Raw genomic sequence first — 25,058 nt, forward strand, 5'->3', positions numbered from 1 at the left:
CATTTTTCTGAGTACATCTTTCAGTAAGACGAAAGACTATTTGGATCAAGGAGAGACCTTTGAGGTTTTCTTCTTCTGCTTGAACTGTTTCTTTCACTGAATTGGCTTTTGAGAACTGATTTTCATACAACAGTGAACATGCTCCCTTACTGCTTTGCTCCTGTTACACTGAATTCATTTCCTGCTTGGCATGTGAAAATTACAGAATCCTCTCAGTAAGGTTTTATTTTTATGCATGTCGAATTTATATATTCCCATCCAGAAAACTTTTTCCAGGCTAACGATTTTTCTTCAGTGAAGAGACCCACTGAAGGTAGACAAATTTTCCTGAGTGAGCTTATTACCATTCTTCTTGTATGTGTAATACATCCCTGGTTCTCATCTGTGTTTTTCAGACCAGCTTCTCATTTTCCTCAGTCAAGTAAAGCTCCAAGAACATACGAAGTCTTTATAGAACAGGGCATGTGCTTCAGTATCTTTTAAATTTTGTTAGTTTTAAATTTTGTTAGTTTTAAATTTTGTTAGTTTTAAATTTTGTTAGTTTTAAATTTTGTTAGTTTTAAATTTTGTTAGTTTTAAATTTTGTTAGTTTTAAATTTTGTTAGTTTTAAATTTTGTTAGTTGATGTACAAGCTACACAACCGTCTGACTACAGTGCTATGAGTATCATAGAAGGGCTGTCAATCTGACTGGAGGGGCTCAGCTTGGTTTAGGGGATCAGCAACCCATGGTCATTGTGATGACTTGAATTTTTAAGTATGTGGGAATACCATTTCCTTAGAGTGCTCCTTTGCCTCCAAGCAAAAACCCCATTGGCTACACATCTAGAAAGAATAGGGGCATCAAAGGGGTCTCGTTCCCTTTTTAGGACTCCCTGTGTTGTTAAGTGCTTTGGGCATCACTGCCGTGAATGATGAAGCACTGTCTGGCTCTGAATATACAAGTGTGTCTATTCCAAGGTGTGCCATAATTGTCTTTCCTTTTTCCTGTTCTCTGTTTTAGTGAACTTTTGCAAGATTTGGAAAACTGTGAAAATGATCCTGTGGCTATAGCAGACTGTTTTGTTTCCAAGGTAAGTGGCTACTGCACGAGTCTGCAGCACAACACCAGTTGCAGAGTGATATGGGGGAATAAGATTAATTTATTAGTTTTTGAGACGTAATTTTGACAGCTTGTGTGACTTCCACCAAGAACAGTTAGCAAAGCTATGGAAGGGGAAGGAATTTCTCTTAGTAGGCAATAGGGATATGGCTCTGATTTGCATTTTAAAAATCAAGAAAAAGGCATTGTTTTCTTCAATAAATGTATCTGTACTGGTAGAACTATTGATCTAGGGTTCATTTTTAGATCTTTTTTTGTGGCGTATTACAGGGATTCTTTTTTTTCCTCCTTTTTAATATAGGAGATCAAGTGATACTCCCGTTATGCCTTGTCAGCTTAAAAACAACTAGAGAATACAACTTGGCTGCATTTTTAGAAAAGGCAATAACCTTAACATACTTGTGGCCATATTGTTTTCCAAGATGCACTTTTTCCTGAATCCAGCAGCCATACCTTTAATTTTCTTTTTAAACGGGATGGTCCAAAGTCTAGCCTTAAGATTCAAATCTCATTCTTTCTGAAACATTTTGAATTTTCTGAACGTTGATCTGACATCTTCATTCTATTGGGCAATTCCAAAGGCAAGAATTACAGAGAAGGAAAAGTTGTCAGGTGCAGGAGAGATATGGGGAACCAAAGTAGGTGTCCTTCATTCTAGGAAACCCAGACACCCAATAGGGGAAAAGGGGAATGGCTATAATGGGTGGGACGAGAAGAGATGAAGTAATTTGGGCTACAGATGTCTGCAGTTCAGAACCCACATTTGTCTTGAATCTGTAGAGCCCAAGCGTGTTAAGAAGTAATGCCGTCTCCATGGTATTTCTGGGGGAAGAAGGGCATGTAGTTATTTATATTTGGATAATCTATGTATAGCTGCGTGTGCCTGTCTCCATTTAAGAAAAACCACCAAAACGACAAAACTGTTGTGTTTTAGGCTTTGTCATGAAATCAGTATCGCCAGCACCAAACATTCAATATAACTGGTCTAACACAAGGATTTAGGATTAACTGGACCACGCTATTTTGTTTGGCACTATTGTGACAGAAGGGATTTTGTTGGAAAGGGGAGTGATGATACCAGCTTAGTGCTGCTGTTTCACTGGATCACTTGCTTGAGTTGAGTTTGAGAAAGCTATTATTTATCTAGTAATTGATCTTTTGTAAGCACTGAGAGATCTTGGTGTTGGCACTGCTACTACAAACATAGGATGTATTTTTGCCCCATTGCAATGGGGTTTATGGCATGTTGTTCTGGCTCCAAATAGCCCGTGCTGAGTTGAAGGAGAGAGAATGGGGTAAGGGCAAGCACAAAGTCCTGTTTCTGGAATGGATAACTCCATGTGCATGTGGGGTCATGTCAGCCGGACTGGCTGACTAGGAAGCAGCTTAGCAGAAAAGGATCTGGGGTCCTTGCGGACAAGAAGTTAAGCGTAAGTCAGCAGAGTGCGTGTGCAGTGAAAGCCAATTGTGAGGCCTTCAGAATATTTACAGATACCACGGTTTGGAGCTGGTAGGTCTTCCTGCTGTATTGCTTGCTTATAGCTGGGACTGCTGGGACTACTCCTGACTGGGACATGAAACAGAGGTGGTGCAAGTGATAATAGCAAGTCCAGGAAAAAGTTGCACACTCATTCATATTGGCCAGCTGAAAGGAGTTTTCTGGTAGACTTTCTGGCCATTAGTTCCAAAATCCAGCTGTGTATCATTGCTTGTGCTTTTTGTTCCCTTGTCAAATGCTTTTAGCATTTGTATTATTGGCAGGCAACTGCCTGATGGCTCAGAAATTGCTAGAGATGGCAGTCCTAACAAGCATTTTTTAGCTTCATCCAGACAAGTGCAAACACTTAAAAGCAAAATCAAACAATACCAAAATACCCCACAGTTCTGGTTTTGGCTGTGAAGATGTCATTACAGCAACTGCTGACTGTCTTAACAGATTCCGGTTGTCCATTCTTGGTTGCTTGTATCTTCCCAGCATTGAGTAGTGGAAATAAAACTGCCTTTTTTGGCAGTATGCAGTCCTTCAGGTCTTAGGGGACTTTGGCAATTTATTGTTTGATTGCTTTGAGTGTGCTAGATCTTCACTGTGAAGGATATTATCATGCTGAAGTCATAGCTCACAGCCTTAGCTAATGGATGTAGCTCCGCTCTGGAGCTTCTTTAATGCTTCCAGTGGAACTGTGCTTAGGTTACACGAGCTCCAGCTGTAGTGCCATTTTTTTCACCCTACTGGTTCAGCTGTGAATATCGTAGTTGTTGGGGATTTAAGCGTATAATCAAGTTTTCACTGTAGGTACTGTGTTTAGTTTTTGCATTTCGTGAAGCTCTGTAATTGAATAAAGTAATAGCCATTTCTTTCTCCTGGATTCGTGGGAAATGACACAAGTTGGTTTGCATATATAACAGAACAGTTATGGCTAAAGTAGCTCTGGAACTTGTTGGAACTAAAATGTTTGATATTTGTGAAAACATCTAGGGAGCTTCATTTTGTAAGGTCTGGTTTTGGACCATATTTGATGGACTGTTTCTTTGAACTTGACTTGGTTATTTGGTTTTGCTCAATAAAATTTGCTGTGTAGCATTTTATACTTCCCTCACACAATCATACATCACTGTGCTTCCTGTGTATCACTTTCATGCTTGAGTAGTAAACAGCCTTGCAACTTTTACTTTTAAGGGAAATAGAGTAAAGATTATCAAATCACATTAGCCCACTTTGAACAAAACCTCATAATTGTGGATTCGAATCTTTGTCTTCACATTTGTTGCGCTGAGTGCCAAAAGTAAATGCTCCTAAAGTGCTCCTAAAATGGCAGCTTTTATTTGTTAACAGGCTTCAGGAAGATGTCTTTAGTGTAAGCTAGCCAGTAACATAAAACTCACTAACAGATAAAATAATCATGCAAAACTATGACTTTTTATATAAATAGAAATGTTTAATAACAACTTACAACATTGTATTAAATCCCTCTGTTTCCAGATATTTTAATTCATTAATAACTCACAAGCAAATAGACACAAATGGAGAAAAGCACGCTTTTTTAAAACCTGCTGTCTGGTCATGACCTTTCTGCCCCAAGATGCAGATGGTCTGGATGTTTCTACCAGCTCTGGTCCTGCCTCTTTGTCTAGAGGAACTGTATTAACTCTAGTACGTTTAATGTCTTGGAGACATTTTGCTGGTAACTGTAATCGGAGGCTGATAAAAGGGTTCCAGTGCAAGCTTAGCTATAGCTTAATTATTCACATAAAGATTGTTTATAAGTTTTCTTACCAACTCAGTCTTTCATTTTCATAGTAATGATGCCAATGTTAATTAGAAGATTGACTTCACTATTCCACACATTTACATTTAAGTGAGTTGTAAAGGAGACCTTAATTCTGGCATGTTGCTCTTCTCATTCAGCACCCCAGAAATTCAGAACATATGTTTTTCTGAAAGGCGGACCAACAGCTTAACCAAGGGGAAAGGGAGAATTACTCTAATCTAGCATCTCATTAATGAAGAGGAGATCCAGGCAATTGGCTTCAGTTTACACTCTGACTCAGCTCATTTTCTCAGTCTCCATTTTCTTTTAAAGTGCCTTTTATGGCTGTAAAAAAGCACAGTGCACCAAGAGTTGAGAGAAGATCTGGGATGTAGCCACGTGCTTGGCACTTCATTTCATGTGGAGGAGACGCACAGTGAATTGATTCAGCAGCGGGGGACAAGCTAAGTATAGCTGGGATCTGCTTGCGCTTGGCTTTGCTGTTCAGGGTGAGTTGTAGCCAGTGCGGATGAACTCTTGGCTTGGGTGCCAGTTTTTGCACCCTTTACCAGACCAGCTTTGGGCCCCCAGATTAAAAAAGATCTCTGGAGCAATTCCAGTCTCCCTGCAGAGATCATTTTTAATCTGGTTTGAAGACAGTTGAGGTGAACAAAAGAATTTTTAAGCTGAGTAAGCTTAAGACTGTCTAAGGAAATACTGATGAGTATAGCTGGTGTTTCACTTGCTATGTGAAAGTATTGATAGAAGTATATTTAATCCATTTTAGTCCTGTTTTTTCTGTTGCTTTGGAACATAGTTCATAGCACTGGCTTTAGCCTACATGGCCTGTGCCCTAATATCCTCCCAGTAACACAGTGCTTGCTCTGGGGAGTCTGCTGGGAAGTAGAGAAGACCAGTTGGGCGAGTGAACTAAAGGTCCCTTCTTTGGCCATGCAGAGGCGCTGGGTAACCAGGCAGGCAGTGGGAGAATGGCCGTCCCGAGTAGTGCGGCTTCCTTACTCAGGCTTAGGAAGAGCCGCACTTGGAAGTGGCTCTCCTGGCCGCTCTCCCAATGCGTTCATGTGAATCCTGCCAATGCCTCAGCGAGGTGTATGATGCTGATTCGTTCCAGCTTCGTAAGGGTGAATGCGTATGAACAATCTCATTCTGGAGGCAAAATATATGTAATTGACTTTCTACTGGCTGTATGCTCGCATAGCTTGGTAGAAGTAAATGCTCTCTGATGGTTTCGTTTGAAATGAGCTGTGGCGCAATGAAGCGCGTACACATATAAGTGCAGTATGAAGTTTGGAGTCTTGTCTGTACAGAAAGTGGGGATGATTGTGAAACCATTCTTAAAGTTTTAGAGGTGTTGAGGGCATAAGGAACTATTTTTTTTTTTAAATACAAGTTGTTCCACTTAATAGCTAGACTAACATTCTTTTAAAACAAAAAATCCCACTGAAAATAGTTTTGACCTTGTGTTTAAAAACAACCAAAAACACCCCCCCCAAAACCCAATACAACACCAAAAAACCCCAACAAACCACAACCTACCCCCCCAGCCCAAAAAACCCAAAGTGAAAGAGTGTGAAAAGGCTCCTGAGAATTTCAGACTTGCTTTTGATTTTGTGGTGAACATGCACTCAGTCTACTCTGAAACTCTGAAATGTTTAGCCTTGTGTGTTTTATAGATAATGCTTTCATTTGTTAAAATTTCACAACAGATATTCCTTTTTTTGTTTGAAAAGCAGAACAATCGTGACTACATTTATGACTAGAATATATATATTTAAAAAAAAAAATTGGCACAAAGTGTTCTGCACTTTGTGTATGAAGTAGTTCTATAAATGGCATTGTTCTATGATTGTAGCAATGGGAATATATTACAATTTATACCAAAAAGCCCCTAAATGAAAACCTTGTTTTAATATATGCTTATATAAAATAAATCACCTTTTTTCATCATACTGAATTTCATCCTAATGCTCTCTTAAGCACTCTGACTTCTTATGAGTGCTAGCTAGTTTGGTAGTGATTGCCATAGAAAATTAAACAGTGTAATGTCTGCAGCGCTCTGAGGTTTTTTAATTCTTCGTTTTGAGCGGAATGGGTTTGGAACTGTGGCTGGGGTCCCAAGCGTGGACATGGAGAGGCTGTGACACAAGCTCGCTGTCTGTGGGTGTGGACATGGGGCATAGGTACACCGCCGTAAAAACCAGTTGTGAGAGCAAAATTAGCCCAAGCGTGAAAGACCAAGCTAAATTGTTTACCTGTATTTCTATCAAGACTACATTGAGTTGGCTGGTTTCTAAGATAAGTGCAGTTTAATAAGTTTACAGCACACTAGTGAGTAAATGGGGATCGCAGTCCCCTTGGGAAACATTTATTAGAGGCTTGTTCAAGTTAGTTATTTTTTTCAGAATGGTTCATCTTGAAATCCAGTAAGAAATACTGAATTGCAGTGACTTGTACTCATGTGGAGTAGCACCTTCCTTTGTACAGGGTCCTTATGAATCACTGCTCAGTGGAGAACTGAATGGCACAACCTGCTTTACCCCTGCGAGAGCCGGAAGGGAGCAGTGCTGTTGGAAATGGGGAAGGGTACTCCTTCTGATGAATGGTTTAAAAAAAAACAAAAAACAAGGAGAAACAAAAGCCACAGCCTGCATCAGCCCTTTCCCCCAGTGGTGTTGCTCCTTGGAGCACTGTTGCCTTCTGTGAAGGCAAATACTTGGTCTTGCCATTCATCAGCGACTACCCCCCGCAGAGCACAGTTATCCTGCTGCAGAATGCCAGAGTCCCTCCTGAAGATGCTTTGAGTGGAAACTGGGGTCTTGTTTACTACTGGAAGACTGCTTTTTGTCGGTCTAGGCCTCAGGAAAGAAAAAGTATTTGATTTTAGGAGCACTTTGCAGTTCTGCAGTGCTTTCCTGGTCTTTAGGGCTCCAGCAAACTGCAGAAATTGCATATTATTTGGGACAGAAGTTGATAGGCAGATGTGAACTTAAAGCACATGGGAATGTTTCTAGAAACCTGTTCTTGCATAGAATTAAATGATGATGATTAAGAAAAAAAATCTTAGGCCAAGGAAGAAAGAAATGAAACTCAAGCTTTTGCTCTGAGAAGCTTGTCAGCATTAAGTGTGGGCAATTTCACTGTGACAGGCAAGTGTGTGGAAACCCACCTAAATCTAGTTGCAACTTGTTTGGGTGGTAACTTTCAGCTTGCACAGAGTCATAATTTAAAAAAAAAAAAAAAAAAATTCCCTTTTGTGCCTTCTAATTTTCACGCTTAGACTGTGCTCAAACGTGAAAGTATAGTTGTTTGAAAATCGCACGCCGAACGTAACCTGCAAAACTTACTTCTCCCAGTATGCAGGTATGTGCTTTATCACACACAAAACACGGCATGTGCAAGTCAGTTTTTTGGAGGGGGGGAGTGGTGGGAGTGATGTTTTTTGTGGTTTTGTTTTTGTTTTGTGGTGGTTTTTTTTTTTTTAAGATGCATAGATTGTCATAAAGGACCTTGGAGGCTTATTGCAAAGCTGCTTGCTTTATCTCTGTGTAGGTTTCTTTTGTTTTTTCCTTGAAGTGAAGGAAAAAATCTCCAAAAAGAAAAAAAGAAATTCAATTAATAGGTCTCTGGCTGTGTTAGGACTATTCATTGATCAGGAACTGGAGGAGGCGTTGTCTGGATGTCATAAACTTTACCTCACACATGTGTTAGCTGCTACTTTGACAAAATCTGAATATATGTAAACCTTTCCTCCTTATGCAGAGTGAAGATTTCCACATATATACGCAGTACTGCACCAACTACCCAAGGTAGGAATACTGGGTTCCCTTTTTCCATTTGTCCCCCCACCTGTTTATGTAATGCAGTTTACAGTCTATACAAAAAAATTTAAACTTAAAATAAATTTAAAAAAAAATACTCATCTGAAGTTTTATTTTGACTCTTGTCTTTCATTGCTGTTATCATCCTTTAGAAAATGATGGTCTTATTCTGCATTGCTCCAAATGTGTTATTCCCAGTGAGAGTGGTTGCGTGTCAAAGGAAAATGTAACTGAATTCACAACGTAACTTAAAAAAACCCAAACAACCAAAAAACCCAGCAGTGATTTGATTAGGAACCTGCTGCCCCCTTTTACGAGGGAAGAAAGAAACAATTCTTGACTTTACTTACAGACTTAGGGAGACAATGTGTCTTAAAGCTATGTTTTGATGTTTCCAGGTCGGTGGCTGTCTTGACAGAGTGCATGAGGAACAAGGCCCTGGCCAAGTTCTTCAGAGAGCGGCAAGAAGCACTGCAGCATTCTCTGCCCCTAGGCTCCTATCTCTTGAAACCTGTCCAGCGCATCCTCAAGTACCACCTGCTTTTGCATGTAAGCACCCGTTAGAAATGTATGTCATTTAGGGCTGCTGCGCGTTGAAGTTCTGCCTGGTACAAGGCTTGATGGTTAGAAAGGTTCTGGGTTTCTTTTGATGCTCTGTCTTTTGGGAGTGTTTGATTTCTACATATGGAGACTCTGTCTTCATCATTTCACAGCATATGCATATATTTGGAGTGGGGAATTTATAGTAAACATTTTAGACACATTGAATCAGTCTGTGCATCCAAATAATTAGCTTTTTTTAAAAAAACTGGTCTGTAATTCTGAGGTTGTTTGGAAGATTCTTGTCATGATTGAACACTTTTGTACACAAATTTATTAGTCCAATGCAAACCAGCATTTTTGCACATGTTGCAGTGTTGGAGGTGGTTGAAAGGAGGGCTAAATACATATAAACACCCCAGTCGGTAAGAATTTTGTGGGGAGGAGTGACTGAGGAAGTGGGAACTCTTTCTATATTCAGTGAATTGAGTTAAGCAAGTTTCGGAAATTCCTGCTTTATTGTTAACGTTTTCCACATATGTTTCCTATTAGAGAGTCATGTTCTAGTGAAGTGTAAAGACACTGATCCTTACTTAAAATGTCTGGTGCTTTTCTGCTCTCCAACTGTAAAGTAATGCCTAATTCCATCAGGGTTTTGTAAGTGTGTAGATACGTTCTGCGTTTTAAGAAAGCCATTAAAAGCTGTCTGAAAAGGTCTCCTGTCAGCATGCAGCGTTCTCTTTCTGTGCCTCTCTACTCACATCGGCTGCTGCCAGTATAGTCGCTGCTAAACTGACCGTAAAGGCTTGGCTTTGTTAGTCATCTTGTGTTAATCAAATTGATAACAACATGTGCTAGTAACAAAGGCAGGGACGTTACATTTGAGTGATCGCAATGCAAAGACAAAATAGTACGGATAAAAACATAGTATTGTATCCAGCTGGGAAAATCCATTTAGAAATAACAGGACTTTTTTCCCCTTCCTGTCTTAGGAAATAGAAAACCACCTTGACAAGGACACCGAGGGCTATGATGTGGTGCTGGATGCCATAGATACAATGCAGAGAGTGGCATGGCATATAAATGACATGAAGAGGAAACATGAACATGCCATCAGGCTCCAAGTGAGTTCCCGAAGAGATTTTATGGGTGTTTGTGAGCTGTTTTTGTCAATATATATGCCATTAACATTTTTTAGTTTATCTTTTCTTTTAATCTTTGTCAGTCATAATTTAGACCCCTGTTGAGTATGCCTGTGGCTGTTTGATCTTGGAAACCGTGGTCATAGCTGCTGCAGGAAAATCTCAGACATCTCTACCCTACAAGCAGCATCCTGTAAAGCATTTATTTTGCAGTAATATGGAACTTAAGATAACTTCTCTTTCTTCCTTTCCCTCAATTGTACAGCACTGCTGTACAACCCTAGGGCATGGCTTTGTTCAGAAATCCTGTGGTTTCCGATTTCTCCCCTTTGTGCTGATTAATTTTGTTTTAAGGCGTTTCTTGTGCTTCTTCTTGTTTAAGTACTTTCCTCTTGGGCTTTTGAAGACTCATTATCAGTTGCTTTGTGAAAAGTATAAACCTAGAAACATGATAGTTAGAAAAAGGTTGACTTTGCTTCAGTTGAAGAATTTGTGAGGAGAAAACAAAAGCTACACCCTGAGTAAACTTTGGCATTGAGAGCGAGCTCTTTTGTAGACTTTTCACAGGTCTTCCGTTCTGTTTCAAACTTCCCAGTGAATCACGATTTTACATTACATTTTTGTCAGCAATATTTACGTTGCTTTAAGAAAATTGGGGGGATTTTTTAGTTTATAAAAGGGAGTAATAGGCTTATACCATTCCAGAAATCTACGTCATGTTATTCTTTGTCCCCTTTTTTCCTTTTAACATAAATTCATCTTATTGGCCCCCATTTTTTGTGGTGTGTTTTTGGTTTTTTTGTTTTGTTTTGTTTGTTTACGTGTAGGGAGAATAGAGTTACATTTGATAACATCTTGCCTGCAGCAGTGTAACCTTTGCCACACATTGCTGGAAATGCACGCTAATGACTTTTAACAACAGCCTGCTATAAATCTGAGTAATGAGAACCAGTAATATTTGGCAATAAAGAGGGTTACATGCTTTTGGAAAAAAACATTTTTAATTTTTTTTTTATTTATTTGTTGAGCTCAGCTGGAAAATATATGGAGTTGTGGAAAATATTTATGTTCATAGTTACCCTTTAAAAAAGTAAAATCTGTTACTGCAGCCATAAAGATAGGTCTTCTGTGGGCTATCACACTGCCATTCGGTCTATAATGCTGCAAGTACTGTGACAGCAGTTCCTGCTCAAAGTCTCCCTCAACAGCGGTGGACTTGATCGCTGTACCCTGACTTATTACAAGTTTCTGGAGAGATCTGATAAAATGCAACTTTTTTTGTTATGTTTAAATTTTCTTTTATAACGGTCTTGTGCATAGTCCAAAGTGTGTTGCTTTGGGGTTTTCTTCCCGTGAATGCTCTAGGCTGCATTTGTGCTTTAAATGTACTGAGATGTTTTCTAGCTGAATGCTGTATTAAAGTGTAATGTCCTAGAGAGACCAGCCTAGGATGAGGAAATCTGTCCTTGCTTTGCTAATGCTGCCAGGTTTAAAGTCCAGTGGATGTTTTTAAAGATTTCTCCAGTTAAGGTTTAGTCTGCTTTTAGAATATGCTGTCCCGTGCTTAAGTCCTACATCATTGCCACCGTCAGAAAAAATGAGCAACTCAAGGAAACAAGAATAGCCATAGTTAAGTGACACAGGCTTGTAAAGTTTTCTTAGGTGTTTCTCTAGCCTTTTTTTTCTTAAGTAATAAATAAGGTGAGAGATATCTATGGTATGTATGCAAATCATTGAAAACACAAGTAAATCTTCATCTTCAAATGATCAGTTGACCAAATCACTTCTAGTCCTTTAGTCTTCTGAGAAACGTCTCTTCAATCTGAGCACCTCACAGAAGTGTCTTCTGTGATGGGTCTACAGGACATGCACCCGGCATTATAATTCATTCAGTGGGGGACCACACAACCTCAGGAGGATACCCAGGATGAGAGGGAGATGTTAAGAGGGATTGGTTAGGGACATAGAGGGGAGCAGGCACGAGAGAGACTGATGACTGAATTACAGACCATTTTCCATCTCTGTAAGTTCGGGGAGATGAGGCTGTGCTCTTTCATTACAGACTGCCCCAGGGAGCTCAGGGCTCTTGGCTGAGTCCATGCAGAGGCAGTAACCAGTGCTCAGGAGGGGATGTTTTAGTCTGGCCTTAGCAATAGGCCTCCAAGCACCTGGCTGCAATGTTGCACATAACCTAATAACCTCAGCACTGGTGTATGGTGACTTTCCATTGTTGGATGCTGCACGTTATATAGGAGAGTGGGAATGGCCTCAGCAGATTGTTTGAGTCTTCATTTCAGTAAGATCTCTGAAATGTATGTTGGTTGTTGTTCTTTAATCTCTTGCAGGAAATACAGAGTTTGCTCACTAACTGGAAAGGGCCAGACCTCACAAGTTACGGGGAGCTGGTGTTAGAAGGAACATTTCGCATTCAGCGAGCCAAAAATGAACGCACATTGTTCCTCTTTGATAAGCTGCTGCTAATTACAAAAAAGAGAGATGAAACATTTGTGTACAAAGCTCACATACTGGTACGTTGGAGAGCAGGTGGTAGTGTGCTGTCTCTGGGTCTCCCCAAAACTCCTCCATGATTCACGTTGGTGCCTCTCTTTGTTACAGTGTGGGAACTTGATGCTTGTTGAAGTAATACCAAAGGAACCCCTTAGCTTTAGCGTCTTCCACTACAAAAATCCCAAGATGCAACATACTGTCCAGGTATGACCGAAACCTCCCTGCCCACTGGATAACCTGACTGATGACCGTATACTATTCCTGACCCTGCATAGCGCAGTAATGCATTTTCTCATGGTGCTACAATTTTTTTATCAGGCAAAGTCACAGCAAGACAAGCGCCTTTGGATTCTTCACTTGAAGAGGTTAATTCTAGAAAATCATCCTGCTAAAATTCCTGCCAAGGTAAAAATTAAAAAAAAACCAAACCACAAAACACCTCCTTTTATGTGCACTAACTTAAAGCAATCTTGTTAGCTGCAAGATACATGGCAATTTACAGAAAGTTTAGACTCCTGGAGGTTAGCTAACATGTTGTTTCCTTATATCTTTAAAAGTGCCTCAAAATTAGTGGGAAAGTTCCACTATCAGCATCTACAGGGGTTGGTACAGGAGTAGAAGAATTTAACTGGGTTAGCATCATTGCTGTCCGCATTAGGATTTGCCCGCTAAGACATGAGTAACAGAGATGCAATATCAGTATGCTTGACTGTAAAAGAATACCTTAGCTTGATACTGCCTGTCTGCACAACACCGAGGTGCGCTAATTGCGACATATGTAGACATTACCAAGCTAATTTTAATCTGTCTTTGTTAGGTGTCGGAGCAGTGAAGCCAGTGGCAGCCCACACTTCACTTTACAAATACACACACCCACCCTGAACCCTGCATCCTTAGCTGCGACATCTAGGCTCTTTTTGGTGAGATAGCGAGCAAGCTTTATGCCAGAGAAAATGAGGCACCGATATCATACTCATAGCTGTAATATCTTGGAGTAGGGAAACCTGATCCTTTTATTAAACCTGATCCCTTATATCCTTGCGGGTGCTGGTCTCTTCTGTCAGGTGGCTGGAGATAGGACGAGAGGAAATGGCCTCCAGTTGAGGCAAGGGAGATTTAGGTTAGATATTAGGAAAAATTTTTTTACTGAGAGCGTTGTCAGGCATTGGAATAGGCTGCCCAGGGAAGTGGTTGAGTCACCATCCCTGGAGGTATTCAAAAAGCACATAGACAAGGCACTTCAGAACATGGTTTAGTGGGCAAGGTTGATGGTTGGACTCGATGATCTTGAAGGTCTTTTCCAACCTAAATGATTCTATGTTTTATGAAATCCTGTCTTAGAGCTCCAGGTGATGTTTCCCAGTGTAACATATTGCACCTCTCAAAGGGTGTTAACCCTAGTTAACTCTTGCCATGACACAGCAGCCACTGACTTGTGTAGAAGCAGGATTTTTTCTGATTTTTTTTTTTTTTTTCCCCTCACTGAGTTTACTGTTTCAGGGTTTTTTTTCAGCATTAGTTTCACTGATCAGTTTCCCTGACTTTTTTTCACCAAGTTTTATGCTGTAATGGCTAAAAAATGTTACCTGTGACTGACATGCACAGTGCTGTACTAACTCTCATTTTCCACAGCTCAACAAAAAGAGAATTATGGGAGAAAAAAGCCCTAGTGGTTGCTGTTACTAATTCTCCTCTTATCTCTTTGTTGACAGAGTTTATCGAAGGAATAATGTTTATGCTAGTGTCTATGCTTACAATGTAAATACTCACTGCAGTTTATTAGGTTGTAAAAAAAAATACTCATCTTTTGCATCAAGATTTTTTCTTACTTCTTACTGGATTTTTTTTTTAATCTGTGGAAAAAACATAAAACCAAAAATATAATGCCATTTTCTGCTCAGAGAAATAATTTCACTTGAGAAAGGAAAAGTCTAACCAAATAAATCTCTGAGGTTGTCTGCACTTTTTTTTTTTTTTTTTTTTTTTTTTTTGACAAAGGGGTAGTTGCTAGTTATGAGACTTCTCTGCCCAACTTTTGGAGGCTTTAATAGTAGTCCACATGTGACGCCTGGTGGAAAATTACGGAACTGCACCTGTAGAAGGGCAAGCAGGCTACGTAGGCTATTTTATTTTAGCTTATTTTCTGATTTATGAGCTGATATGCTTGATAAAACATGCAGATTATTTTTTCTATTTAAAAAAAGTGACATTTTAAGCAATCATGAGACGCTTTTTATCCTGGTTCTATCTTACTTAAAGCAAATGATGATTTATTTTTTTTAATAGCTGTTCCTCAAGGAATCTCTTAAAGGAAGCAAGGTTGATAGCGTTTTCTGCGCCAACAACTTCAGAGTTGAAAAATAATAGAGGAGTTAAACTATTTGATTTTTAGGGAGGAAACATTCTGTGAATCGCCAAAAAAAAAATGTGATTCCCAGATACTAGGGCCAGTTTTGTGCCGATCCAAGCAGAATATGAAGACGCGTATCGACAGCTCTAAATTCTGGGGCTTGCAGGGAGATCTCTGAAGGTTTGAGTCCATGGAGGAGACCCAGCCTGTGCAGCATGATCTTGGCACAGGACAGCCCCTATCTTTGAAGCCACGGTAGTTCTTGCAGTCAGATGTGCCATCGCTACATCCTCCAGGAATTCCTCGTACCAGTGGGTGCCATAGGTACGCGGTTCTCCCCTTGCGCTAGCAGAAGGGAGGTGGGCATGCAAGGCAGAGCTGCCGGGTGCGGTGAACAACAGGTTTTTGTGTGAAGCCCTGAAGATAAGCTCTGGTAACTGCCAGCAAAATTCTTCTTCACATTTGTAACGTGTCCAACACACAGAGAAAGACAGAAAATAACACTGCTAACTGTATTTATTAGTTCAAAAATTAAGCTTGCTGTTGTTTACATGTAAACTCAGTACTATCTGTAATATACTATGTAATTTGTTCTTCTACTTATAGTTTAACTTTTTAATTTGTCACTTTTTCAGGCCAAGCAGGCAATTCTAGAAATGGATGCCATACGTAAGTTGGTTCTTTTTCACTTTTGTTTTAAAAAAGGAATAAAACCTTCTTCAAAAGTTTGGCTTTAACTGTTGGTTTCATCTGAGACAGAAGGCCAGGCTTACATTCCTTGAATTATGACCTTGCAGGAAAACCCCAAATTGGGTGCAGATCCTGTGGAGCTCTGTAGGCATTGGACTGACTGATCTGCAACCAACAAGTTATGCCTCATGTTGAGCAAGGGAGAGGCAGATCAGACCACCTGTAAACACTGGCCATTCTCTTTTGCTTACTCCATGCTGACTAAATGTATGACCTTTCCTGTGTTGTAGCACAAACTCCTTCTAGCTAGCACCCACTGAAGGGCTGTAGCACCCACTGAAGGGCTATAGCACCCACTGAAGGGCTGTAGCACCCACTGAAGGGCTAGCAAGAAGCAAACACAGCTTGAAGAAGCACGTAGCAGTGTTACAACTTCTTCCTGCTGGTAAACCTGCAGCTGGAGGACTGCGAGGCTTGTGCTTATGTCTGAAGAGTTTACCTGTGTGTTCCCCAGGAGCCAGTGTTAGAAAGCACGTGGGATGCTGCTGTCTGTGCTCTGAGCGCGGTCCCACCTGCACGGTCCCTGCTGTGGCATCTGCTGCTTGCTGCCTTTGCTGGTGCAAACTGCATTAGCTCTTCGTGTTGCCAGTGATCCCTAGCAGCGTAGGGAAATGAGAATGATAATCCTACGATATAAACGCTGAGGAAGCCTTGGAGTAAAGCAGGCTTGTTATTTATTTACGTAGTTGTTGTTGTAGAGAATCGGTTGTGAAGGCTCTGACTGAGAAACTGGCAAACAAGCATGATGATGGTGGATAAGGGTTGCTGGGTTAGCCATTTGGAGCAAGGCACAACTAAATGGGCAAAGCGTTTCCATGGCTGGGTGGTTAACGGCTACCCTACAGCAGCATATCTCGCTTGTGTTGCTTCAGGCTCTGATGAAGTGCCACTAAACCAGTCAGAAATGGACGATGGCACTGCCTCCGAAGAGAGCTGCTGATGCATGTGAAGTGACACCCTCATCACTCTCTTATGCCTTGTGCCACTGCTTATTCCACAGATCACCCAGGCTTCCACTATAGCCCTGAGGGAGAAATGAAATCATCGTACCAGCCTAAAGAAGGCACTGCTCCTCACAGAGTGAGAAGGAAATCAGGTGAATTAACTCCTTTACCACCAAGATGACAAAAGGAAAACCAAGCAGGGTTGTTTAGGGTTGGGTGAGGCTGGGCACGTGGAATTGGTCTTTAACCTGCACTCAATGCAGGTTTAACATGGCACAGTATCTCTCAGATATGGATGGAGCATCTTATTAACCATTTGTTGTTCGTGTGATTTATTTATTTTATCCACTGTTTGCATTTAATTTCATGGATATACATTCCTAATGGTGGATGCATAAAGAACAGTTGGTACTTTCTAATGGATAAAAGAATGCATATGGAGGAAAGCCAGTCACATTACTTAAGTCTGACATTTCTCTCTCTGCCACTCCCCCCACTACCCCCCCCCCCCCCCCGAAATAATTACTGTCTTAGAAGTGGTTCCATTCTGATTATGATAAGCTTATTATTTCACAACATGATTACTATCTTTACTTAGTGTAATGTCTGCCTTATGGATAATAGAGATTTGAGAGGTGGTTATGCTGACTTTGGGGTTTTTCCTCCTAGCTCAAACATACATCCATAATTACTGTTAGTTTCCTCTTGAAGACACTACCAATGTCTGTGTAGTTGGGTGACTTCGTATTGCAGTCACTGTGTTCCCCTCTTCAGCTACTTAAAGACCTGTCCAATTTGGAGTGTGTGACACTGTGTATTCGGAATGACTTCATGAGAATGTTGTAGTGATTTATCATAGAGCAGCATTTGTATCTGAAAAACAATCAGGTTTTAATTACTTCAGGCATCTTCCTTTGTTTCTGAGGTGAAGGATTGCATTGGTGCTGCTTTGCCTGTAAAGGGGATAATACAAAATACTGATTAAATGGCTGCCTATGTAATGTTCCCCTACTTATACTTTTAAAGCCCTGCTAAGCTGTTGGTATCTCATACATTTTTCTAATAAGGAACCTCCAGCAACTTAGAGCAATAACAGAAATGACCAAGTCTTTTGAAAGCAGGAATCTCAAAATGGGATAAAAATTTACGTGTGGCTTGTTGTATGGAGGGCAGCTGCTATTGCATTAAGAAACATGTAAGTTCTTTGGTAATAGCTGTAGGTTTGACACTTCAACAAATGCTTTTTTGTGAGGAAATTGGGTGATTAAGAAATGAAAATCTGGCTTCCCTGCATGGGCTCAGAAGCTTAAATTTTGGAGGCCTATTGCTAAATAAAAAATTGGCCAAGATGCTTATAGATTTCTTTGGGATGCTGGAGTGCTTAAACATGTTGTTGTCTTTTTCAGAACCCTCATCTAGAGTTCATAAAGTTTTGAAGTCAAATGGTAAGCTACTTCATCTACTGCTTATTGACCCAGTGCTTCTGTACTTTGTAGAACAAGTAAAGATGGATCCTTTTCTCCTATAACTTTCCCTAAATGCACGGGGGGGGGGCAAGGAGGAAAAACAGGTGTGCAAAGAAAACAAAATGTTATTGTTTAAATCTAACATCTGCTTTTCCACACTTGGGTTCTGGTCCTGTAAACATCCTAGCAACTGGCAGCTGAACACAGAGTCTTGGTCATTGTCAGTAGTTGCTCATATTGTATCAGTGTTGCAAAATTAGGACCTCAGGTGGAACTGTGGTAAAGCTCGTGCTGTCTCTGTTTTATCAGAGACCCTATAGTCTGTTTGCTCAATTGCAGCTGCATTTAACCCCCTTTGGGGAATTCATAATTGGGATATTAGTGTAGCATTAGAATGGGTGTAGACTGACACCAGTTTGATTACTCACTCATGATGAGGTATGTATTTCTGTTTTCAGATATAAGTCCAGATATGCAGAAGGTAAGCCATTTCTTTTATTTCTTGGTTTAGCACATTCAAATGATGTAGCCCACAGTATTTACTGTAGAATCTGTATCTTCTTGGTTGTTTTGATTTTAAGAATGGAAACAAAACCACAAATGTTGTTTAGCATCTCCAGTAAGATTACTGGAATGAAAGCAATAGAAATACAGCTAACTATTTCAGGAATATCTAATAAAGAAAAAATTACTGATCCATATATTCTTGTACTTTATAATACAGTACAATCAATTACTAATGCTATAGGGTACTTAAAAAATACCACTATAATCACAGAAGTGCTGTGTATAAAGATAGTGTTTATTCTTTGGAGCATGTTGCCTTTGCATTTATTAAATAAGACTGGAAAGTTTCAGCTTATTCTGGTAAATATATCCCATACATAAATCATGATATATGACCAAACAGAGCAGATACAGCTTAAGCAGATGGAAATGAGCAGTTCTAATTTTTACATTTGCTGTAAGAATTTGTAATGAAGTTCCCAGTGCAGTTTGAAAGTCTCATGTTGAATTTCAAGTGCTAGGGTTTTATTTGGGATGGAATTTAAAGTGTGTGTGTGGAAGATTTACAAACAGCGTGCATTAGATATGACTCCACTGCGATACCATAACACTGAAGCCCATGATTGGGGTGGGCGGTTTTGCATATTTTTTTTCAGTTCTAAATATTCTATGGAAAAATACTCATTGTTTTACTTATTTCTTTATAAATCTCATTTCAGTGCAGCTAACTGAGCATAACTTAAATGTTGCCTATAAGTCTGATGTAAAACAGTGTCTTACTAAAATATATAATCTCTATAAACCTCTAATCAAAGTTTTGTGGTGGGTTTTTTAAGCGGATCAGTATTGAAGGAGCCCTATTATCTCAAGCCACCAAACTAGGATCAAATGAAGCCCTGCTGAATTCTAGGAAAAAGGTTCCATTGGAACCTAGTGGGCTGGAGAGCCAATTTCAAGAGTCCGTCGAGCCAGCCTACAGCAGTGATCAAGATGAAAATCTTCAGACTTCTGCTACTGAACAGATTGATGCTGATGATGAAGAAGAGTCTGAACAGGTAGGAAAAAGGGGGGGGGGGGGGGGGGAATCTTTTTTCCTGGGGAGGATGGAAGAGGGATTAAAATTATCTGTAAAACAGCAAGGAGGCAGGAATGTGTTACAAGTATTTACAACTTTCTTTAGAAATATTTTTATTTAGACCTCACACAACACTCCTTTGCATTTTAACAGAGACGTTGTAAAATTAGCCCCTAGACAGAGGAAGAAATCCCCACTACTTGATAGAGATTTTACTTAGTCCTTTGCAGTCCTCAAGCCTAGTTCTGACAGAACGCTATTGCTTTTACCTGTGTGCGTAATTGACCTTTCCTTGCTTCTCTAGCTGATGCCGTGAAAGAAACCTTTTCAGGCCACATGTGGAGACCGTGCCTTCAGGTCTCCAAAGCAAGGACTTGAATATTAAGTTAAGATTCAGGCACTGCCACATGTGATGTGATGTTTCTTTACCTGTGAGCTGGCTGGCAGTAGTTAGGAACATGTGAACTTTAATATGAGAAGTTCTGAGTAGGATTTCTGAAAACGAGAATCTTTATTTGTTACTACTGCACAGGTGGTAGTTTTCCCCACTCTGTGTGATGTTTCCACACACATGTAGTACTTCCGAAACACTAAAACCCCAGCTTTGAAATGTGGCTGGATTAAAGAATCAAGATTTTCAGTTTGTTTGGTTTAGTTGATGCTGAGGTCATATCCTTGTGTGGTCCATTTATTTTGTGAATTATCCAAAACCTATTATTGAAATTTTTTTTGAAGCTTACTGCGCATTTCCTCTTTGAAATTACACTATTTGCATTGTAAATCTTTGATAAAATAGTATCTCGTATCAGTGTAGTGCAGTGTCTTGTAATTGTCCCTCTTCCTGACATGAGAAAGTACAAAAGAATGAGTAAGTGCAAAAGAATACCACTATAAAAATGTATAACAGTAGCTTAGTGTTTAATCTTAGGTGTGGCAACAATACCTTCTCAGATTCTCCCTGTTCCCACCATGCATGCCCTTCACTCTGAGTTAATTTGGACACTGCCCAACACGTAACATTCTGGCCTTCTGATTGTTGTTTTGCGGTTTTTTTTCTGGAAAGTTGGACGACAGCATATTTTTTAATTTAGACTTCTTTCTGGTTTTCAAGACTGTAAATGATAGTAAGACTATCCTGTCCCCCTGTCCTGGTTTCAGCTGGGATACAGTTAACTGTCTTCCTAGTAGCTGGTATGGTGCTATGTTTTGAGTTCAGTATGAGAAGAATGTTGATAACCCTGATGTTTCCAGTTGTTGCTAAGTCGTGTTTAGTCTAAAGTCAAGGATTTTTCAGCTTCTCGTGCCCAGCCAGCGAGAAAGCTGGAGGGGCACAAGAAGTTGGCACAGGACACAGCCAGGGCAGCTGACCCAAACTGGCCAACGGGGTATTCCATACCATATGACGTCCCATCTAGTATAGGAACTGGGGGGAGTGGGGGCGGGGGATCGCTGCTCGGGGACTAGCTGAGTGTCGATCAGCGGGTGGTGAGCAATTGCACTGTGCATCATTTGTACATTCCAATCCTTTTATTATTGCTGTTGTCATTTTATTAGTGTTCTCATTATTAGTTTCTTCTTTTCTGTTCCATGAAACCGTTCTAATCTCAACCCACGAGTTTTACTTCTTTTCCTGATTTTCTCCCCCATCCCACTGGGTGGGGGGCTGCGTGGTGCTTAGTCGCTGGCTGGGGTTAAACCACGACACCCCCTTTCAAAAACAAACAAACAAAAAACAAAACAACCTTTGAAAATTGAATTTTTGTGTGACCACCTTTTGTTATAACTTTGGCTGTGAGATTAAGCCCTTTCCCTTGTCCAATTTCTATGTATTTTTTTACATCTGTATTTTTATATACAGATTCTGCTTTCAACCCCTTTTGACAAGCTGTATGGTGTTGTGGTTTAACCCCAGCCAGCAACTAAGCACCACGCAGCCGCTCACTCACTCCCCGCTTCCCCCAGTGGGATGGGGGAGAAAATCGGGAAAAGAAGTAAAACTCGTGGGTTGAAATAAGAACGGTTTCATAGAACAGAAAAGAAGAAACTAATAATGATAATGATAACACTAATAAAATTACAACAGCAATAATGAAAGGATTGGAATGTACAAATGATGCGCAGTGCAATTGCTCACCACCCGCCGACCGGCACCCAGCTAGTCCCCGAGCGGCGATTCCCCGCCCCCACTCCCGCCGGTTTATACACTAGATGTGACGTCCCATGGTATGGAATACCCTGTTGGCCAGTTTGGGTCAGCTGCCCTGGCTGAGTCCTGTGCCAACTTCTTGTACCCCTCCAGCTTTCTCACTGGCTGAGGCTGAGAAGTTGAAAAATCCTTGACTTTAGACTAAACACGACTTAGCAACAACTGAAAACATCAGGGTTATCAACGTTTTTCGCATACTGAACTCAAAACATAGCACCGTACCAGCTACTAGGAAGACAGTTAACTCTATCCCAGCTGAAACCAGGAGATATGGATTGGTATCATTTAATTTGTTATTGTAAAGAAACTTTTCTAGGCTCTGAATCATTCTTGTGGCTGTGCTCTGACTACTCGAGCATTTTGTCCTCCCGATGTGGATACCTGGCCTGTTCTAGCTGCTAGTAATTCTTCTGAACAAGACAGTACAGAGAACTGTAGATTTTATTACCCCTCCCTTGCTCTTTTCTATTAAATCACAGGGAGTCCAGCAAAACTCACTGCAGAAATCAAAAGGGGGAAGAAAAAGACTTAATAGTCAAGCTGCTGAAAACGTTGAAAAACGGAGAAGTATTAATCTCAACAAGTGTGAAACGCAGGTATATAATTTTTTGTTTACTTCTACTTTGCTGTGCATCATAGATATGTCAAAGAAATATGTGTTTTTCCTAGGTAGACAGATAAGTCATCTTCTGTTTGTGTCATGTATTAATATTCATATCATTGAAATATTCATCTATATGATGAAAGACTGTTCTTTTGGGGGCAGGGAAAACCAAACCAAACCAATCAGCATTAACTTAAGCAAAAAGGAATCATCTTTCCTTCTCTTTCCCAACCTCTGGCCAGGAACATCTACAGCATCCTTCATGTCGGCATTAGCAGGCACGTGGGCTTGCTGTAAATTAGATCTGCTAGCTGAGCTGGATGAAAACTTATCCCAAAAAGAAAATGAACTTTTCGGTGGTATGTGCTGGAGAGCATAACGTACCTTTCTGCTAGGGTTACAGGCAAGGGGAAAGGGAGGAGAACAAAACTTTTGGCACAAGCCCAGGGTCAGATTAGCTTAATCCAACTGTGAAACTGCAGAGTTAGCATAAAAGGTTTAATCTAACTCCTGCCAAACAAATTTGCCTTTAATTACTCATGCGTTAACATAAGCCAGTGTCTTGTATTTGAAGTAAGATGTTATTAAATGCCAAGAGTGAACTCTGAGCCATGATAAGGATGAGAAGGCAAAGTAGTCTGGCGTTGCCACCTTGGCTCCGTGGCTCTCTAGCGAGGACCCTGCTCATCTCCACCTACTCCATGCTGCAGGGCACGCTGGTGCTATAGCAGTTCTATGAATGGAGGGAGTCGTTGTATTATTGCAGGGGGTAGGCTAATATTACCTGCATATTTCAAATCTCCACAGAGCTCCAAGGACCCTTCAGATGAAGAGTCAACCCAGTTGAATACCGATCTTCCGTTTTCCTGCGCAGCTAGACAGCCACAGTCACCTAGACAATTCAGCACACCCCAGAGCGACTCGCTAATCATGAATATCCTGGGGGGAAGTACCTCTGTCAGAAACATCTGGACTGACCATCAGATCAGGCAGGCATTGTTTCCCAGCCGGCGCCCACCTTATGAGAATGAAGACGACGAAGATGATTATCAGATGTTTGTACCATCACTGTCTACATCCAATGCTAGTTCAGCTGTGGGTGGCCAAAGGAGGGGTTCTTCTGGGCGTCCATGTAGCTGGCACTTGGGGGTAGTGCATCAAAACGAGACTTCCAGCCCCACTCGTCACAAAATTGTTAGGCGGGCCAGTAGTGCTGGTGAAAGTAACACGTCTCCAGCCAGTGTAAGGTATAAAATAGGGGAGCGCGGTTCTCGAAGGGAAGTGAAGAGAGCAGAAGTAAGTGGTATGAATGCATATCCCGAATCTTCAGAGGAGCTGACCATTGATGATATTGAACATGTTTATGATAATATAAGCTATGAAGACTTAAAGCTGATGGGTCTAACAAGAAGGGAGGAGACAGACCGTGGTCCTCAGAGATCTGCTAGAGACTCTCTCTATGAGGCTGAAAACAAAAGCAGCTTAGATTCACCCTCCAGAAAGAGGACAGCAAATCAAAACAGGGCATCCATTTGTGCTAGTAGGGATGAGATACTACTCAGTAGAGAAGCAGCTACTTCAAGTATGGATGAGCTCAGGATCGTTGAAGACAACATCTATGACACCATAGTGCTTCCAGAAACACCACTATTGGATTTTAAATGTGACCCCTTAAAATGCTCTAAAAGGAGGAGTTTTCTAGGCCTGGAAAAGGACTTTGCATATTGCGATAATCTACGGCAGTTTGTTTCTGAAGAGAGTCTCCAGTTCAGCGAAGATGAAAGTCCTTACCATCGTGTTCCCATTGACAATGACTATTTGAGCTTAGTAGATAGCTCTTCCAACTCAGATTCACTGTCCCATAAGTCTGCAGCAGATAAACTCTCGGAGGAAGTAGACGAGATTTGGAATGACCTGGAGAATTACATCAAGAAGAATGAGGAAAAGACAAGAGACCGTCTCCTTGCAGCCTTTCCTGTTTGTAAAGATGATATGCAGGAAAGGCTGCATGCTGGTAGTACACCTGAACTGAGTAAAGATGTAGAGTACTCTTTGTCTACTCTCTCTCTACCAGAAACTCCTATTTTGCCTAAAACTGTGAAGCCCAGGGCTGCCACTGTAAGTGAGGCTAATCTCAGGCTTGAAGACACTACACCATGCAAGGAGAACTCTTTTATGAGTCTGAACAGATCTTCCTTCTCCAGTGAGATGCCTTTTGTAGATAGCCCATATGAATCTGCCAATAGTGTTCTGTCCTATGCGCATGCAGAGGGCATGGAAAATGACTTGGCTGCTGTGGATAAAACAAAGAACAGAGTTTTTATGATGGCAAGGCAGTACAGTCAAAAAATTAAGAAGGCTAACCAGCTTTTGAAAGTTAAAAGTCCAGAGCAGGAACAGCCAGCTGGCAGACAACAAAAACTGAAACACAAAGATCTTGCGGCTATTCTGGAGGAGAAGAAACAAGGGGGTCCTGCAATTGGTATGTTAAAAATATTTCTGTACAGATACATTTCTTTAGTAACTTTCGGTGAAATTTGTGTGCTGAACTGGAAGATTATGAATTTTCCCGACCATGTTAGTTGAATATCAGTACTGTATTTTCTGTCTTACTACTGAAATGAGTTTTCTGTGACTGCTTCTAACATGAATAGTCCTTTATATCTCAATTCTTGTTGTTACTTGATAAAATTGGGAAGAAATAGCGGGGTAGTATCAGGAAAGATCAACTCAGCTGAGGCTGGAAATAGAAATCGTGCCTGAAGCACTATTGGCCTC

The 25,058-nt window shown here is 40.7% G+C and overlaps 1 protein-coding gene across 5 annotated transcripts in view; it reads left to right on the plus strand.

Moving 5' to 3' along the window:
* PLEKHG1 (pleckstrin homology and RhoGEF domain containing G1) overlaps window positions 1-25,058 on the plus strand; it is a 140,107-nt gene that overhangs the window by 111,156 nt on the left and 3,893 nt on the right. For all 5 annotated transcript variants that reach the window (XM_030023215.2, XM_030023216.2, XM_030023218.2 and 2 more), the window contains 14 exons: window positions 1,003-1,072; window positions 8,130-8,176; window positions 8,587-8,737; window positions 9,721-9,852; window positions 12,216-12,398; window positions 12,487-12,582; window positions 12,697-12,783; window positions 15,364-15,397; window positions 16,479-16,574; window positions 17,829-17,867; window positions 18,347-18,369; window positions 19,232-19,450; window positions 22,156-22,272; window positions 23,088-24,762. In XM_030023215.2, coding sequence (XP_029879075.1) covers window positions 1,003-1,072; window positions 8,130-8,176; window positions 8,587-8,737; window positions 9,721-9,852; window positions 12,216-12,398; window positions 12,487-12,582; window positions 12,697-12,783; window positions 15,364-15,397; window positions 16,479-16,574; window positions 17,829-17,867; window positions 18,347-18,369; window positions 19,232-19,450; window positions 22,156-22,272; window positions 23,088-24,762 — 2,969 coding nt within the window. The remainder of the gene's footprint in view (window positions 1-1,002; window positions 1,073-8,129; window positions 8,177-8,586; window positions 8,738-9,720; window positions 9,853-12,215; window positions 12,399-12,486; window positions 12,583-12,696; window positions 12,784-15,363; window positions 15,398-16,478; window positions 16,575-17,828; window positions 17,868-18,346; window positions 18,370-19,231; window positions 19,451-22,155; window positions 22,273-23,087; window positions 24,763-25,058) is intronic.

Source organism: Aquila chrysaetos, chromosome 8, assembly GCF_900496995.4.
Source record: "Aquila chrysaetos chrysaetos chromosome 8, bAquChr1.4, whole genome shotgun sequence".
Lineage (NCBI taxonomy): Eukaryota > Metazoa > Chordata > Aves > Accipitriformes > Accipitridae > Aquila > Aquila chrysaetos.